Source organism: Paroedura picta, chromosome 7 (assembly GCF_049243985.1).
Source record: "Paroedura picta isolate Pp20150507F chromosome 7, Ppicta_v3.0, whole genome shotgun sequence".
Classification (NCBI taxonomy): domain Eukaryota; kingdom Metazoa; phylum Chordata; class Lepidosauria; order Squamata; family Gekkonidae; genus Paroedura; species Paroedura picta.
The window spans coordinates 88,612,074-88,631,289 of record NC_135375.1 but is presented as its reverse complement, the minus strand read 5'-3'; the positions used below and the strand labels follow the sequence as shown (position 1 = coordinate 88,631,289).

Below are 19,216 nucleotides of genomic sequence, written 5' to 3'. Positions count from 1 at the left end.
ATAGGTCTGGCCCTCTTATGGTCAGCCAACCACAAGGCAGCCCATCTCAGCCTGGCCCTCAACGTGTTGCATTGGCTATCCAGCCTCCAACAACCCAGACGTAATGGCAGACTGGGAAAACAGGAGGAGGCAACGTGGAGTGGCCATACTGGGCATCTGCCTCTGTTGGGTTCTCCTGCCCCCCAGAAATGCAAGCCTTCAATCAGGCTCTGTGTCCACACAGCCCCTTAAGAAGTCCCCCAAACTTAGGGGAGGCCAGTGCGCAAGCTTGGCAGCCCCAAAATTGACCCTTCCCATGCCCCAATTCCACCACTGAGCCCAAGAGGGAAATGCCTCAACAGGCTCCCACCACTGCTCATATTTGTAGCCACTTCAAAATACCATGCTGAATCCCATGGAGCCAAATGCCCATACCCCAGTCTGACAGGTGCACCCCATCGCTTTTAATGAGGGCCCACTGCCTAAGAGATGTATCCTGGTGTCATACAAGCAAGCATGCAAAACTGTTAACAAACTGAACCACCGCTTTGTTTACACGCCTTCAGGCGAGGTCGACCCGGTCTGGGTAAACCGCTGCTCACCAAGTACTATGTTCCAGTAGCGATGACCAGAAAATTGTCACCCATGGAAGTCTTGTCCGGATGGCGTCCAAGTCGCATGCTTCAGAATATGGCCTGTAGTTCCAGTACATCATTCTCTCCAAGTTGGATCACCAACATTTCCGGGGAACCCTCATGCCGGTGGCAGCCATGCCAGGCCACCGCCGGTGTGTTGCCGCAGAGCTCTGCAGCAGTTTGTGTCCACACGGGGGACACATTTCAGCAGGATACCTGGTGTCCCACTGAAATGTGTCTCCCCAGGAAACAACACAATAGCAGATTAGTTTCACTGCACGGGGGGAGGGGGGGTCACGGAGGGTGTAATTTTGCAGGAAGGTGGGATTGTATGGAAAACAAAATGCAAAATGAAAATAAATGCCCTAGTCCAGCCTGCAGCATGGCAAAGCACTGTAAGGCCGATCAGGACATTTTCTGCCCCCTCTGGGCCACTGTAAGAACTCTTCCCTGCCCACATGGGCCTACTGTGGAAGAGGCCTTGTTGATCCCTGCACTGGGCTAACAGAACTCTGCTTGCTATTAAGGTTTCACCACTGATCTTTGTAAATCTATTGGTATAATCTTTATGTTCTCTTTTCTAGGATTGTATTTTATTCTTTGCTGCTGCCTGAATCTTTTTTTTTTTATGTTGGACTACTTCTTATGCTATTGATATGCATTTTGATTATTTGTTGTGAACGGCTTGGGATGCTTTTAATAAAAGAGTAGCATGCATTCATATTTTTGGTTGTCTTTTTTTCACGAATTACTTTCAGGTAGCCCTATGTCCTAATGGATGCAAGCGTGGACATTAAGCAGGAACTGCCATTGCTTTTCTGACAGGAATCCTTTAAAACCCTGATCTTTTATCTAGTCCATTCAGAAAGTTCTTCCATTCTCAAGAAGAAAAGAATTGGTTTTTATACCCCGCTTTTCACTGCCCGAAGGTGTATCAAAGCAGCTTACAATCACCTTCCCCTCCTCTCCTCACAACAGACACCCTGTGAGGTAGGTGGGGCTGAGAGAGCTCTGACAGGATTGCTCTGTGAGAATAACACTATCAACAGAACTTGCTTCCAGTTACTTCTAACAAATTTTAATGAATATGCTGAAAATGGGGTGGCCATCTCTTTTTGATGGTCTTCTTGTAATCCTTCTGAGAAATGACTTCAGGAGAAAACCAAGACACCCAGTGGCACCCTTTTAACCGTTTCCTGACGGTAAGCCCCATCAAATAGGTCAATAGGATTCCTTGCTGAATAGGATTGTTTTCACAGGTCTCCACAGTGAGGCCTTACTGATATACCTTTATGACTGTGATCAGGAGGATGATAATTGAACTGGGGCCATCCTGAGAACTGAATAGTCTTCCTAACAGAGCGATGGGTGGTTTTCCAGCAGAACAATTAATACCCCCTCTCCTTGTTTGTACACCCGTCTGTTTACTCTAGAGCAGTGGTCCCCAACCTTTTTATTACCGGGGACCACTCAACGCCTTTTACTGAGGCCCAGTGGGGGAGGTAGTTTACTCCTCTACTCTCAACCACTGCCCTAGCGCTCTCTGATCGCTATGGCAATGTTTAAACATCCCTTCAAAATGAGATACAGACACACCACAACAATGAAGTGTGTTGTAAAGGGCGGGGGGGGGGGAGAAGGCATCCTTCGGGGCCCACCTCCAATTAGTCGAAGGACCACATGTGGTCCACGGCCCACAGGTTGGGGATCGTTACTCTAGAGGACAAGAGCCATATACCTTACAGGCCCGTAACCCCTTTATACAAACAGCCAGGCAGATATTTGGAACTGCACAAAGCAGTTGGTTCCCTGGAGTATCAGCTGCTTCAGCCTGAACCATTGCACATTTCATAACTAAAAGAGACATCTAAGTGTCTCTTCCCCTTTCCAGATGTGCATTGTAGGGTCTTTCATAATAATCAGACAAAACACATTCCAATTCTGTTATACTTTTTCTGGTGATACTCCTACAAATCTTTGTTCAATGCTAATAACATGATATCCAGTTTTTATGTAGCAAAAAAGGGTAGTTACTGCTGTACTGCCTGCTTCCCTGCTCAGTGTACATCTCTACATAGGGTGGGAAGAGGGATAGCCCCTAATAACCTCCAAGGAATTAAATAATCATCCTACATTTGTTTGATATATGCTTAAGCCAGTGTTACAGCATTTGAACTGCCACAGATTCCTGCAGGGGTTATAGTTTGATGAAACTACAGAACATTTTCTGTTCTCCACACTTTGCCTTTAGTCTAAGGCAGTGGTCCCCAACGTTTTTGAGGCTGGGGACCGGCGGCAGCAAGGAGGGCGATTGCCCGGCCGCGCATGCCATGCATACATGGCCGGAAACGCGCATTGCGCATGCGCAGCCGGGCCACGCATGTGCAGCACTTTCTGCTGTCTTCCCTCCAAATGAGAATTCCAAACTGTGGTTTAAACCGGATCAAAGGGAAAGGCAAGAAGCTAAACAAGAGGCAGTTTGGTCATTCAGTTACCAAGTTGCGCCTTGGTAGTGTCTAAGACTGGGGGTGGATGCATGTTGCAGAGCTCCATAAAGTATGCAATCCACTATTGGGGAGGGGAAAACCTGGCCACCCCTGGCCTAGTCCAGTAAGCAAATAGGGATGGGTAGGCAGGTAGCAGATCATGGACAAGTCCTTCTTAGAACTGCACTACAAGTTTGGGCTGAAAAGATAGTAATTGGGCAGAGGTCCCCCTGCGACGATCGGGATCAGGGATCTGGAGGACCTTGATTATCCACATCTTGCTTTCCCACATAAGTGCCATCAAGTCACAAGGAACTTACAGTGACCCCAGCCAGGGGCTTTCAAGACAGAGGTGGCCTGCCATTGCCTTCCTCTGCCGAACCTTCCTTGGTGGCCTCCAACCCAAGTACTGACCCTTCCTAGCTACTGAGATCCGAGGAAGCAGGGCTCTACTTTGCTACCTTCCCTCCCACGTCTTTTTAATCCCTTCCGTTTTAGGACTGGTTTTTATCATAAACTATCACCTCCAAGCAGAGGATTGCCTACTTTTGTAGCACACCTGACCTCTAGTGGCCATTCTAGCTTCTTGTGAGCGTTTCTCTTTTCTTGGTGCTCTTTTCTTGGTGTGTAAAAAATAATGGAAAGGTCCCTTGAAGGGTGGCTACTTGTCATATGGTTGCCAGCTCTGGGTGGGGAAATACCTGGAGACTTTGGGGGTGGAGCCAGGAATTGTTGGGATTTGGGGTGGGAAAGATTAAATGGGATTTATCTTTATTAGAATGTAGCAGTGGCTGGCAACTTTACTGAGAGAAATATAGTGCATGCTTTGTTGCATATGAAGTCCATGTCATCTCTTACACCAAGGGGCAGCTTGGTGTAGTGGTTAGGAGCACCAGATAGGAAGTCCGTGCTCCTAACCACTACACCAAGCTATCCCTTGGTGTAAGAGATGACATGGGCTTGATTCCCCGCTCCTCTACATGCAGCCAGATGGAGCTGTTCTGACCGAGCAGTAATATCAGGGCTCTCTCAGTCTCCCATACTTCACAGGGCGTCTGTTGTGGGGAGAGGAAAGGGAAGGTGGCTGTAAGCTGCTTTGAGACTCCATCTGTCAGAGAAAAGCGACATATAAGAACCTTCTTCTCCTCCTCCTTTGTAGTTTTGACCCTGGGGAGCAGCATAGCACTGAAGAGATAAACAGGAGTATAGACCTGAAACCCTCATCATAACCAGGTACAAAATGCCACAACATTTTGTCTCTTGTGCAAGTTGTGGCAGATGGCCCATGAAGAACAGTTCTGAAGAACATCACTTATGTCACAAGATGTCACAGTCCCACTGTATACTACATTGATCAGGCCTCATCTAGAGTACTGGGTACCATTTTGGATTATCAGGTCCAGGAGATCAAGCTCTAGAAGGAAAGGCTGAGGGATTTGGGGATTTTTAGTCTGGAGAAAAGAAGGTAGAGGAGGAACATGTTTGCTCTCCTAAAGCATGTAGAGGAAAACAGGGAGCTGCTCTTGTTAGCAGCAGACAATAGGACTCGCATTAATGATTTAAATTGTAGGTGGAAAGATACTGGCTGGATGTTGGGGGGGATTTACAATAAGAATAGTTCAGCTGTGCTATCAGTTGCCTAGATAGACTGCTCTGACCGGCAGCTGTCAAGCAGTGGCTGGACAAATACGTGTCAGGGATGCTTTAGGCTAGAGCAGGAGTAGTCAAACTGCGGCCCTCCTGATGTCCATGGACTACAATTCCCATGAGTCCCTGCCAGCGTTCGCTGGCAGGGGTTCGTGGGAATTGTAGTCCATGGACATCTGGAGGGCCGCAGTTTGACTACCCCTGGGCTAGAGGGCCCTCTCCAACTCTTATGACTCCACAACCAGTCTTTTCATGTACCCACGGATTCTAAATTCCTGAGAATTCAAGCACATTAATCCTGAAATGATCATTCTAGTTGTTGTAGTTGCAAAACTAATAAAATTAACTGCCTTCATTCTGACATGGATCTTTTAATTCTTAACATGTTTGTACACAGAATATTTATATAGTTAGATCAGGCTTTCTCAACCAGGGCATTATGAACCCATAGGGTTTCTTGATGGCCTGGAAGGGTTTCCTGAATGAGTGGAAGTTAATTGTGTGTGTGTGTGTGTGTGTGTGTGTGTGTGTGTGTGTGTTAAACATTTATTGGGTGATGTGACCATATATGGTCAAGTCACCAGCACCCCCTCTCCAAATGGCCAATGATAAGCTTGTAGGGGTGGGAAGGGGAGGGACCCTGGTTGGGCAAGTACACGGCTATGCTTCTCAACCATATTTTGCATGATCGCACCATTTCTGGAGTTTCTTGAAGCCTGAAGGATGTTTCAGGAGTTTCTCAATGGGAAAAAGATTGAGAAAGGCTACATTAAACCAAATAAGTTCTGTATCTGTACCTGAGCTGGGCCAAGATAACATCTTGTGTATAATTGTACATAGCAACTCTTTAAGTTGTGATCAGTGATGTACACAGAGATTTTAGGGAGGTGATTATCTTAATAGTGCTTTTTTTTGCTTCTGTATGGCTGACTAATTGTATGCTCCCTCATTCTTCATTCAGGGTCAGAGCCCAAGGCAGGTCACAAGACAAAAAAAAATCTGTTGAAATCATTCAAAGACATCATTGAAGTGAGAGTTAAAATGAATAAACTAGGGCCCAATTCAAACTACTCTGTAATGTTGTATACTGGGTTCTATTTTACAGCCTCTATGGGACGCCACAGGGGTGAGGGCCTCTGCGAGCCTTCCGAGAGACTGTTCCATGGTAGGGAGGCAGCAGCAGAAAAACCCAGCAGGGGGGGTACTGCTAGGATATCTCTTATGAGGAGCCCAACTGCCGCATGAAGTTCATATCAGGAGAAACGGGCCTTCAAGTACGTGGGTTCAGGTCACAAAGGACTTGAAGGTTAAGCACCAGTTTCCGAAACACCAGGAGACTTCGGGCCCCGTGCTCCCAATAGACTGACCCTGACAGGGGTTGACTAATGCAGGGTTAGTCAACCTGTGGTCCTCCAGATGTTCATGGACTACAATTCCCATGGGAATTGTAGTCCATGGACATCTGGAGGACCACAGGTTGGCTACCCCTGGACTAATGCATTCTCTTTTCTCTATCAAGTCTGATATTTGTTCAGAGACTGCTTGTGAACCTGTGGTCATTATATGGTCTTTACAGGCAAAATAGAAAAGATCAAGCCGCCTCCATCCCCCACCTCAGAAGGGCCCTTGTCACATTCCGACTCTGCATCGGATGAAGCTGGAGCCTCTCAGAAGCCCAAGAACCTGATGCAGACTCTCCTGGAAGATTATGAAACTCACAAAACCAAAAGGCGGGAGAAGATGGACGAGAGCAGTGTAAGTAGGCTTACTCTGAGTTGTCGTTATGCACGTAGGAAGGGGGCTTCTTGTTTTTACAGCTTTTAGAGGTCACCTTTGCACCATTCCCTGCATAGAAGTACTGAACAAAACCAGTCATTATTATGGGTCATACAAAATTTAAAGATTTTATTATATTATACCAACTGGCATAGCCATAAGATCATATGTGAATCCATATATCTCACTGAATTTTCTCTTGCAGGTTATTTTCCAATTTAGGACATCTATTTCTCCACTACGATCCAGAGCATGTCTTAATGGGAGCTTTCCTCGGGGTTGAGATTTGCACATTCAGTGTGTCTGATCCCCCGCCCAGGTTGTGACCTCTGTTCCACAGGTCCCTCGTAATGAAATGTGGGGTTTGGGCTCATTTGTTTTCCCACAATGCACTGAACCTGCTTCTTACAAGCAGAGCATCGCCTAATAAGTGTTAGAAACAAAGCAAAGCAGAAGAAACTGCCATTTGCATGACCTCGTACAGAAGTGAATTCCTCCATAATCATTGGTGCATGTTCTGTATAAATGTATGTTTGGGACCACGATGCTTTGGAGACCCTGCAGTGAGCTAGAGAACTGCAACCTGAATATTGGCTGTTTGCCTTCCCACAAACAGTCCTAATATTTAGCATCTCCCTGTGTAATACATTCAGGGGCAGGCAATGGCAAACCACATCTTTTGCCCTGGCAGCCAGACAATTTTCGAATCTTCTGGCTATATTACACACATACCATACGATGAATAGTGTAATATCAGGAAACTATTCCACTGAGAGCTGGAATAAGAAATCTCAGCAGGAGTACCATTTATCACATGCAGCCCACATTCTTGGCCTTACTATTCAAGCACAGATATCTCTGTTTTCTTGTCCAGAATGCCTGTGTTGTCTTGAACTCTAACAATCTGCAGAAGGGCAGATTTTTACACAACCGCATCAGAACAATGCCAGCTTGAAACTTGGCTGCGTACTCAGTCAGTAATACCTTGGATTCCCCATCAGCCCACAGGGTGCTTAACATGGATGCTGACAGGATCTTGGCTCGAAATGCTTCATAAGAAATCTAGATTCTTTTTTTTTTTCAGAAGCACCTGAGAGCTGAGCGCTTAAGTCACCATTCAAGCAATGTTCCTTGGGGTACTCTTTCCTGTAAAAACAGTTCACTGTACAAGCTGTGGTCACTTGGCTGGCCAGCAGAGGGCTAGGCATGAACAATATATTCTAAATACTTCATTACTTTCAGTGGAAAGATCCAGTCTCCATCCAGTCTCTATCTGTTCTTTCTGGCCGTATGCTTGGGAAAGAGGTTAATTCATTTGCAACAGAATTTGCCATCATAACAGCGAAAAACAAGAAAAGCCAAAAACCTTGGTTCTGTTTGGTTTTAGTTCTTAATTGGCTATTTTGCTTTCCTAAGCAAGTTTTTTTTTTGAACAATTCCAGCTGCTTCAGCTGCAAGAGACACAGTTATTCTCAGCTTAATTTGTTTCCAAACCTGAAGTCAGCCTCTCTTCTCTTTCTTTATTCTGTGTACTAATGACAGTCTTTTCCCTTTCTACCAGTATCCCTGTAAATTACTGTCTAACAAGGTTACTTCTGAGGTACTTTTCACGCACTTCTCTTTGCTTCGTTTTTTTTTCATTTTGCATGAGGGTTTCAGATGCATGTTGCTGAAGTTTGCTTTTCATTGCTGCTTTGCATAGCTATTGGAGTGATGGTTTAGATTAGAAGACAAAGAGGTTCGATTTTAATTCCTACATCCCTCACCCATCTTGCCCTGGAGTTGTCTAACTAGGCAGTGCATTTGAAAAAAAGGCAAAACTGCAAGCTTCCAGGTATGCCTCGTGAACACATGCTGCACTCTGCCACTGAATTAAACCACTGGCCTAGGTTATTAGGAGTGGCTTCTCTAACTGGCAGCAGATCCCCAGGGGCTCCGGCAGGGGTGCTGCACATCTATTACTTGATCCTTTGAACTGGAGATCCCAATGATTAAACCTGGGATCTACCCCATACAGATCTTTTCTTCTAAGCCACTGCCTCCAATTGCCTCTTAGGCTGATTCCAGACAGGCAGAAAAGGCTGGGGGAGCAGTCAAATGGAAGCGGGGCCAATCCCTGATTTTATATGATGTTGCCGCCAGACCACCGGCCTCCTGGACCTGGTGCAGATCAGGCCCCAGAACCCCCAGACTAAGGGAACCTGGATTCTTCCCCTTAGCCCCCTGCGTTGTTTCCCCGGGGGGGGCACATTTCAGCACCAGAGCAGATCCAGCGCTATAATGGGTCCCCCGTGGAGATACAGTACTACGCCACCAGGGGCCCGGGATGGCTGCTGCCGTGCAGAATCAGCCTTAGTAGTAATGGTGAGGGTCTACCAGACATTTAATGCTTTGTGATCCTTTAAATTGGAACGGCTGAGGATTTAACCTGGAATCTTCCACATGCAAAACGTGCTGCTGCTGAGCCATGGCTTGTCTTCTTACACCCTACCTGGTACAATTGCATTTCTGAGCTGGGAATTGAATTATGTTTTGATAAGGCAAAAGGAACGTCCTAGATAAGAGACCAACTGCAAAAGAGGTCAGCCACAAATCGTTTGTAATTCTTTAAAAATTGCCATGCGGCCCTGATCCAGAGAGGGTGCACAGCAGAACAGCCCCAGGAGCTCCTGTTTCCTCCCTTCCCCCACACCTTTTCAGGTGCAGAAGCAGGCTGTTTCTAAATCTGCAAAGTTGCAGGGTGAGGACAAGAGCCAGAGATCCTTCTAAAATGGTGTTGGCAACCACAGCATGGACCCTTGGCCACTGTCATTTGTAATTTAGCCCTAAGACTATTTCTACAACTTAAGTCCACAGGTTTGAATTTGTAACCATGACGGCACTCGAACACTGAGCGTGAGTGAGCTACACACTTGATTCGGACCTTTGGCTTCAGTCAGAATAAAGTTTTCAATATCAACAGGAATCATTTTTCATTTCTAAAACTGAAATGTCACATTATTATTGATCATGTTTGTTTTTGAGATTTTATTTTTATTAGCTTCATGTCCCTACTCTGCAATATACGACCTGTTTTTCATTGTAATTAATAGATAAAGAGCTCTTTACAGTTAGAAGAGTTGGTGTTTATACCCTGCTTTTCATTACTTGAAGGAGTCTCAAAGTGGTTTACAATCACCTTCCCACCCTCTGCCCACAACAGATACCATGAGGTAGGTGGGGCCGAGAGATCTCTGATAGAACTGCTCTGTGAGAACAGCTCTATCAGGACTGTGACTAGCCCACGGTCACCCAGCTGGCTGCATGTGGAGGAACAGAGAAGCAAACCTGGCTTACCAGTTTAGAAGGTGCTGCTCTTAACCAATATACCAATTAATTACAACCATGAATATTCACATGTAAGCCCCCTGATTTTAGCTGACCTTTCTTAGAATGAAGTATTATGAGTATAGAGGTGCAAAAAAGAAATTGTATATGTATCAAATTAATAGCAACACTGGATATTATGCAGAAGAAATGACTGAGCTCGTCCAATAGGATCATACTTTTTGCTTCTGGGCTTCTGCTAAAAAATGCAAGGTGGTATTTTTAAAGAACACAGATGGCATAAATTTGATCCTGGTAACCAATGCCAGAGAGTGTTTAAAGGCAGTGAGCAAGATGGAGGGGGGGTTGAAGACGGTGTTAGGAATGAAAGCAGCTTTCTCTATCGCAGTGCTCCTTCTTCCTGCTATCTTCCTTCTGTACAGATTTTGCAGGTTGCTGTCATCCTTCAAAACCTCTTTGACCAGAGACAATAAGAGGACAAAATAAATGCTTGCACATACCAGGGATGGCTTTACCTTGCTACTTTCAACTCTCTTAGAAACTGCTGTCTGTTTGTAGCCACTAACTGGGGGGGGGGGTGTCCAAGAAAAGTCTAGACCACTTTTCTCAGAGATATTCTGCATACTGTAAGCTACACATTACATTTTGGTATCCTTATATCTTATAACAAAATACATTATTGTTTATGTTATTACACCTTTGTAGCCCCAGATCTTCTCAGTTGGGATTGTTTCTAGCAGCCCACAATATTGATTTATTATTTAGACTTATTTCCCGCTGCTATCGGAGGACTGTCTCACAGCGGGTTATAGTCAGAAGAACATAAAAACCCACGGGAAATATAAAAATATTAAAAACCAACAATAGCTCAGACGCAAAAATAAAGCCCCACCTCCACCCACACACATGCTCCAGCATAAAGGAGGGAGACTACTTGATGAATTTAAAATAAAATTGACAGCTCTCCTCAGCTGGGATTGTTTCTGGCAGCCCACAATATAGGGAAGAGAGACTACTTGGTGGATTTAAAATAGAATGGACAGAGGATGGGTACCTCAGCCTAGCTGGTTTGGATCCAGACTAGTATTTCTGTGGGCACAGGGACTTTCACCCAAGTGGGATTTTCCTGCTTTTCATGGTAGCCCTCCAAATTCCTGTTCCTGGGAGATGGGGGAAGGAGGTTTCAGGCCAATGTGGGAGGGAGTAGTCTGAGTACTTAATGGACAGACATTCCTGTGGCCATAGAAATCCTTATCTGTATCCAGCCTACTTTGTGTTTAAATCAGAACATCAATGTATATAGTGCCTTGAAGTGCTTAAAATAGTTCCATACATTATCTCAGGAAGCCTTCTGCCATCTCTGTAAAGGAGCTCAGTGTGACAGTCTCCCATATTGCACATGGGAGTTTGAGAGGGAAAGAGAGCAGTAACCTGTCTAATGACACCTCATGAATTTGTGGCTGAGTGAATGTTTCAGCCAGAGACTTTCCCAATGCACACTTCTAATGCCATATAATACCTGGGGGTATTATGCATGGCAGGAAACATCAAAAAAAGGTATTGAAAAAAAGACTTTTTAAATTCTGCATGTGGTGTCATTTTCACAATGGAACCCATCATAGTATTTTTGATAATGCATTGTCCTCCCCCCCCCTCATAGTGGCTAGTGCACCTTTGCTGCTGGTTTATGCACAGTATTTAACATTAGCCCCCCCACCCACACACACACACACACTTAAGGATTTGCCATTGTCAGTCTTTTAGAAGCATAATCATATGCAAAAACCCCAATGCAGTATCAGAGCACAGGCATAAACATTACTATTTTTAAAAAATATTTTTTTAAAAGGGTCAGTATGCTGACTTCAGTGAAAACCTGTACATGCATAATAGCCCCAGGTCTCATTCAGAGTCTGTGCAGATTTGTTGGTTTCTTTGTTGGTTGCATGCTTTTTTTTGGGGGGGGGTCCCAAATCTTGTTTGTTTCATAATTTTAAACCAGAAGCATGGACAACCCCCCCCCCCCCACACACACACACACATTACTGGAATCCCTTATGATCAAATCAAGCATTTCCAAAGGGCTAAGACACAAAAGGCTGTAAATGAACACTCTGCAGAAGACAAGGAAATCCACCTGTGATTCTCAGAGTGTGACTTGTTCTCAGATGAAACAAATCCTTGTATCGGAAGGCCCTAGCAATTGTCTGGGTCCATTGGGCTGGCACTGCTTGTGTTTTTGTTTTGTTTTTTTGCACTGAGATTGCAGATCCAGATCCTGCCGTGTTTTTCAGTGCATGTAGTGGCTTTTTCATGGATGTGCTTAAATTCACAGTTTGGAAGATTACGAACAATTATTGTGTCAGTGGCATATTTTAATGTATTTTTGACTAAAGCTGTGCCGTAGCCTCCCTCCCCCAGTGAGTAAGAAATGCAGAGCTGAAGTTGTCAACCAACTGCTGCCGATGCAGGCTTTCAGGCTACACCATCCCCTGCATCAGCTACATTTTCCATTTGCTTGTAGTGGGGAATGGGCTCCCAAACTAATTTTTTCTCTCTCTTTATTTCCTCCAGGTTCTTGAAGCTACCAGGGTTAACCGCAGGAAGAGTGCCCTAGCCCTGCGCTGGGAAGCTGGCATTTATGCTAATCGGGAAGAAAATGAGTAGATTTCTTGGCAAATAACGCAAGCGCTTTTTTATTACTGTTGTTGTTATTATTATTATTATTGCAGAGACCAAGAAACCAAATAGAAGAACAAAAGTTTTAATTTTTTTTAAAGCTACATCATTTTAATCTGATATTTATTGCAAATGCACCAGTCTCTGCGATCCATTTTCGAATAGGAACAGTCCATTTTTTATATGTGTGCGTGTGTGTGTGTTTGCGCGTGCATGTGTACATATATACGCACAAACACACAGGATGGTTATATAAAGAAAAGCACCCTGTATCCTTGCCCCCCCCCTCCACAGACACATAAAGAAACACACCCAGGCAGCCAGCTGTGACTCTGGAGCCAGTGCCATGGCACGGGTAAGATCCAGCCGCAGGAATCAACAGCCCGTTTCAGAGCGAGCAGAATGAGCCCATTATTGCTTCCTGTAACTATCTTTGCAGCTTTGCGTTAGGAGTGGAAAGAGTTTGGCTTTTATGGGTTCTTAGCACAAGGTGGCGCCTCACGAGGAAAAAACAAGCCATTGTACAAGCTTTACTTGATCCCAACCGTGGCTCTTCGTTCCATACATGGCTTTAAAAACAGGGCTATTACTCTGATATATCCTAGATAGCCATAATGAATTCAAGATAATATTGTTTTGATGTTGTTAACCTGTAAGGACAATGGTGGTTGGTCGTTTTTTTTTTTTTTTTTAATTCTTGCTTTCCATTCATTGACTTTTTAAAATGAAAGAAAAGAAGAGGTGGCTGTCGGTCTTAATATTGTGAATGTACGATCTTTATATCAGCCATAAACTACAGTGTGACGGGTTTTTTGCTGTTATTTTGCAAGGGTGTTTATTGGAGGGGGGGAGGGAGATGGGGCATATAAGCCTTTCTCTTAATTTATCATCGGTGGTATTAGTGGCGGATTTAGCCACACAATTTTCATAATTAGTATGCTTAGTGCAGTTTCCTTTTAATAACAAAGACCAATCCCTAGATAGGTTAAAAGAGAAACACAGAGAGAAAATCCAAAGCAGAAATTCATAGTTGCAGCAACCCTTATGGTTGTGGTTATCCAATCGGTCACTTGTTTGTCAGTACATATCTGCATTATCGCCTACCTGTATTTAATAGACAGTGGAGGGCTGTGATAATGCACGAAGGGATGCAAAATGAAATCTGTAAAGAGCAGCAAAGCTGAGTCAGAAAGAAATGGGGGAGAATGAGAAAAGTTTACATATTTTTTACTGAGGCAAATTATTGACCTTCAAGTCAGATTACGTTGCAGAGAACAGTTTGAAAGAAAAATAGTTATATCTTTTAGCTATATTTATGCTACATAAAGAGGTCTGAGAGCGTGAGAGGGATGTTTTAACAGAAAACGAAAAAGTTGAGAGATGGTGGTGGACTAAGAGAGGAAAAGATGAGCCAAAGGATTATTTTTGCTGTTCAAGCAGTGTTTTCAGAGCTAGAGGAAAACATGTAGACTCTTTAGATAGCGTGTAGGCTGGGAATCTACGACGAAGAATTATCCGTGTGTATTTGCTTGTGTGCATGTGAAGTTGCATTTGAAGTAGGATGATGGAAAGACATGGGTGTACAGATTATGTTGTCTAAAGCTGTCCGCGAAGTCTAAAGGTATAAACATTTCTTCTTTTTTCCCTTTTTTAAAGAAGAGGAGTATTAAAAAGGCACTAAACTGATGCAGTATTCTTAGTAACAGAACTGAACTGAACTGATATTTGCATGAGTTAACCTTTCAGAAGTATTGAGCAGTTTTGTAATCTGACGTTTAGGAGGAAAAGTGGTATTTATTCTTGAACTTTGTATTTTGGCATGGTAGTAGAATCTACCTACTGGTTTAGTCTTTTATCTGTCTGGGCAATGCAGTAGAATATTTAATGATCAACAGCCATAATATTTGGACCAGAATCTGTCATACTTTGAACAGCTGCAAAAAAACTGATACATTGTTTTTTTTAATGCCCAAAATATTGCTTTTGACTATTGTTGTTTAAGAGAAGCAAAAACTAGAGAACCTCCCTAAATTTCTCTTTCCATGTTACGTACTATAAGCAGGAATTTTGTGCTCTGGTATTTCATTTAGACAAATGAGGGACATGCAATCTGGAAAAAAGGTCTTATTTTCCTCATAGTAAATACCAACATTCAGTATGAAGGCAGCAACCTTGGAGAGGAGTCTCTCTGTTGTACACAGAGCACACTAGAAATGTTTGAACGTATGGAGGACGTCCACATGGATAACATATATATGGCGCTTCTGATAGGTGAGCAGACAGAACTGTGCATTCAAATGATGCTGGTATCAGGAAAGTCTCATTTGCATGTGGGCTTCCTTGTTGATGTTCTCACAGGACTAGGCACAGTGTATCTAGTACACCTTTACAAACTTTGTAACCAGGGGGAAAAATCCAAACTATTATGACTAGAATCTATCTATTTTACATATAAGAGCTTTATATTTGTGGTTTGCACACTGTTCTGGTTGAATTTTTTTTGTAAGAACAGATATACAGAGAGAAAGGCGGGTGAAGACAAGAGGGGAAACTTTTGAACTGTTCACAGTGACGAACTTCCATTACTAGCTTATGAAGGCTCCCCCAACACGCACACACCCTCACAGTTTTCTGAGCCTTTAGCCGAAATTGCCTGTACAATCAAGATTTTTGCCCTCCAGAGGCGGTTTTCTTAAAAGTAAGGTGAACATTCTCAGGATTATGACAAACCAGCTGGATTGTGTGCTGTGCACGGACAATATTCTCTGAAAGATCTTAAGTATGAGGAAGGAAGTTCCTTTTTATACTACATGTAACCCTTACTGGGAAATGGTGGTTTTTATAATGGGGGAAATAAAATCAGTAACTATAGATATGCTTGGAATTTGATGTTTTATTCCCCTGTGACTAGGTTGTAATCAGCTCAACACAAAGAAGGTATTCCCTGTTTCTAAAAATGAAAATAAAAAGATACCAAGAAACCCACATTTTGTTTGTCAAATCATCTCATTCTTCGTTACCAATGCCAACCCCGCCCCACTCCCCAGAAGCAAATTAGTCTCTGGCATCTTGGGATGACTTTTTTAGGTGGAACGAGAGGGTTAATTCATCATGCTTTTTTCCCTCTGAAAACAGATGTGTGACTAGCTGTCAGTGGACAGTTTCTCTTTCAGGAATTATGGGATCTCTTGACTACCAGTTTCAGCAATACTTAGCTTAGTGCTTTGATAGTTTAGCAGTTGACTTCCATCTGCCCATTGCCATGGCTCAGATGTTTATATATAAATATATGCCAGTGATTACAACATTATCACAGAATTAGCTTTTTTTTCTCCACACGTACAAAGAGATAATATTTCTTGCAGAAAACACTGATTTAATTAAATTGTGCATTGTCATAGTTAAGCATTATGATTTATGACTGTATCCAGGGGTTTTGGTTCTTCTTGGGTTGGGCTTAGGTTCTTGTTTTAAATTGCAGAGCAGAACTGTGAAACTGTTTCTTGCTTTAACACTGCCCATTTTGGTGTCATTTTGCTCCCCATCCCAAAGAATCCGTGGAGAAAATCACAACAGTAATTTTTTCTGTCTCCATAAATTACCAACGAAAGGCAGTCATGAAATACATTACTTACTGTATGTGTTAACCACTTCCATGTTGTACCATGCTTCTGTTTTATAGTGACTGTGAGACATACAATACAAGTATATAATTATTTTCTCATTAAAAGTTAAACTTGTCTTGTGTTTCTTATCTAAAAACAAGGTGAGTGGATACCAAAGACTGGCCCCCTTTTCCAAATCACCCCTGCCCTCCAACCACATGCTTCCAGGAAAGGAATGTTCATAAAGAGCAATCAGAACAACACACAAGACACACCGTAAGAGGAATGTGCACTCCAGAAGTATACAAAATACTGTGTACAATAAGTGAAGACTCTCATTCAAAACATATAGCATATATTAACATTGCCTTAACAGCCATCAATAATAACCCCAAAAATACTTAAGTCTACACACTGCATGAATAGCCTCCATTAGATTCTTTGCAGGTTATCTTTTCTTGCTTGGTGGAAATTTTCCATGGAGTCACAATCATTGGCTGCTGAAACAAATGCTTCAAACAATAAGAGTCCTTTTATGAACAAATTAAGACCAACAGAACTCCCGGGTATGTTTAGTGTTTAAAATATCTTCTCCCAGGGTCAACTAGGACTCACAAATACATCTTGTCATTTTCATAACAATCCAGTGGACCACAGCGTTGCATGAAGTCCTGGTAGGCATAGTGGTGGTGTTTCTATCTGCACAGACCACCCAGCAACACTGGGGAAAGGATACAGAGGCTCACATATGACCAAGGGAATGGATGGAAAAACAGACAGGTGGGTGGGCTAGAAGGATGGTATGAGTACATGCCCTGGCAGGAGTCAGAGGAGAGAGGAGCCCTGATTAGTCTCACAAATTAATTTTATCCATGAGGACTTGTCAAATGTCAATAGGTTCGGCAAGCAGCTATTCCTCTGGATTACATTGTACCCATGGTGGCCGAGCACTGGGCAGCAGGGACACAGAAGTTAGGCCTCAGGACTGAAAACGGAAGGTGGACGTGGGCAATTTCCTATAAAGGTCAGTGGTGGCAGTAGCTACACCTACTAGAGAGAGAGCCTCTCTAGGAGTTGGGAACCCCTTGGTGTGGGCAGGGTGGAATAAGTCCACAGGCTAAAGCAGGCCCTCTCTACCACACACACCTATCAGACTTCCTAATCATAGGGTGAGGTACTTTCAAGAATTCTCACTGCATCTTCAGGAGAATAAGCGTTCACACTGACCACAGTTAACTGCCATTACAGTTTTACAAATTACTTCTGGCCAGTCAGGAATCTGGCAGTACATGGTTGGGACTATGAAAGAGGTAGTGAAAATACAATATAACACGTAGGAATAGCTGTCCTTCCCAAAAAGGAGGAGGCCTGAGCATTACTAGGCAAAGTTGGCACCAGGGGTGGGCAGAGAAGACCCTTCATGGGGGTTGCCAGTTCTTTACCAAGGAAAGCCTGTAGATTTATGGAGGCTGAGCCACCACGCCCACCTTCTTCCCACATCCCAGTTGCTCTAGAAATGCTAACTCTTCCAACTCACCAACACCCTGACACCAGCTTTTCGTGGAAAACAGCACAGCAAGAAACAGCAACAGGACTTGTGGATGTTTCCATTGCAGCAGCACAGTTTTGTGCTTCGTTGTTCAATTCATTATTGCAATCCGTGATCAGGAAAGAAGCGTGTCAACAACACACAGTACACATTGGAAGCATGAGGTAGGCAGTCTGCACTGAATATGTACAATTAAGAAAAAGTATCAAAGGGGGGACACTAAACCATGTTCTTCTGCCTTATTGTTCAAGCCAGAGCCACAATCTTGCTATCTTAAGGGTAATTTTGCCACCTTCACTGCCATCTCATATGGCCTCATAAGCGTGTGCTAAGATGTTCTTGCCACTTCACCACAAGCCTTCCTCCACACTCACTCAAGTCGTCTCACTTCCCTCTTCCTCTCCCGAAGTTCGTCCTTCCGGGGCAAGAAGTGAAATGCCCCCCCCATCATTTTTTTTAGGTTCCCCACTTGTATATTTCTGAATAAATCTAGTGTGGCATATTGAATTCAAACACTGAACAAGGACTGAGGTCCATATCCCCACTTAAGGCCAAAGTCCTCGTCACAAATGCCATCAATTCCAGGGGGCTACAAATGGCTGCTTTGGAGACTGGATTCACTACTGTCCCCTGTTGAAGCCCCATTGCTCCCTGGACCCTCCTAAGGCTGTACCTCCACATCTCCTTACAGACCTGGCCACCCTAAAAGGAAATACCACGATATAAAGGGAGGAAAATGGACACTGGAATGGGTGGAAATTGTGACCATGCGTATTTCTTTCACAATCTCCCGACATAGTAAACAGAAGCAGTTTACAACTTGAGGGAGGGGAAACATATTTGAAAGGGGGGTGTCCATAATTCATTTACACAACTGCCCAGAGGATTGCGGCAATCACACAGGTTTTGCAATGCATAAAGCTCTCCAGATGACTCACACTCTCACAAATACAGTTCCAGCCAGCACCTCCCCTCAGTACAGACAGTCAAGTGTTGGTCTGTAGCTTGAATTACGCTCTGCTTATCATTGCTTAGCAAGGCCAGCCATCTACCACACATTTGCTTGAAAAGTTGCTGGAATCTAGAAGGTGATCAAAGTTGACTGACTAATTGACAAGATTTTATAGCTCTGGTTTGTCTAGTGCTTATGTGTCCACGGCATTGGGGATGAAGAAGCCCTGTACATGTACATGATCTCCAGGTGGCGTCTGGACATCACCTGGGATTACCGCTGACCTCCAGGCAAGAAGGTCAGTTCACCTGGAAAAGACAGTGGCTTTGGAAGGTGGACTTTATGGTATTATACCCCCCACACACAACCCCTGCCCTCCTCAGGCTCCTCCCCCAAAATCGCCATGGAGTTCCCAAACCGGAGCTGGCAACCCTTCATGTACATCCTGCATCTGGGTGAGCACAGCTGTTTGTAAATGTATGAACATTGCTCAAATGATACTGGGGACCAGGACCTGGATAAATCTGGGCTTAAAATGTCTTGTGCATAACATGCATGCATTTCGGACTACTGAAATAGGT

At 43.8% G+C, this 19,216-nt stretch overlaps 1 protein-coding gene across 6 annotated transcripts in view; it reads left to right on the top strand.

Annotated features, from left to right (window-relative positions):
* Positions 1-16,270, top strand: part of LOC143841251 (PALM2-AKAP2 fusion protein-like) — a 105,679-nt gene extending 89,409 nt beyond the window's left edge. For 5 of the 6 annotated variants that reach the window (XM_077345319.1, XM_077345325.1, XM_077345324.1 and 2 more), the window contains exons 3-5: positions 6,324-6,502; positions 8,085-8,123; positions 12,425-16,270. In XM_077345319.1, the coding sequence (XP_077201434.1) occupies positions 6,324-6,502; positions 8,085-8,123; positions 12,425-12,517 (311 nt within the window). In that variant the 3' untranslated portion in view covers positions 12,518-16,270. The remainder of the gene's footprint in view (positions 1-6,323; positions 6,503-8,084; positions 8,124-12,424) is intronic. The other variant, XM_077345322.1, reaches the window with a different exon arrangement.
* The last annotated feature ends 2,946 nt before the right edge of the window (positions 16,271-19,216 follow it).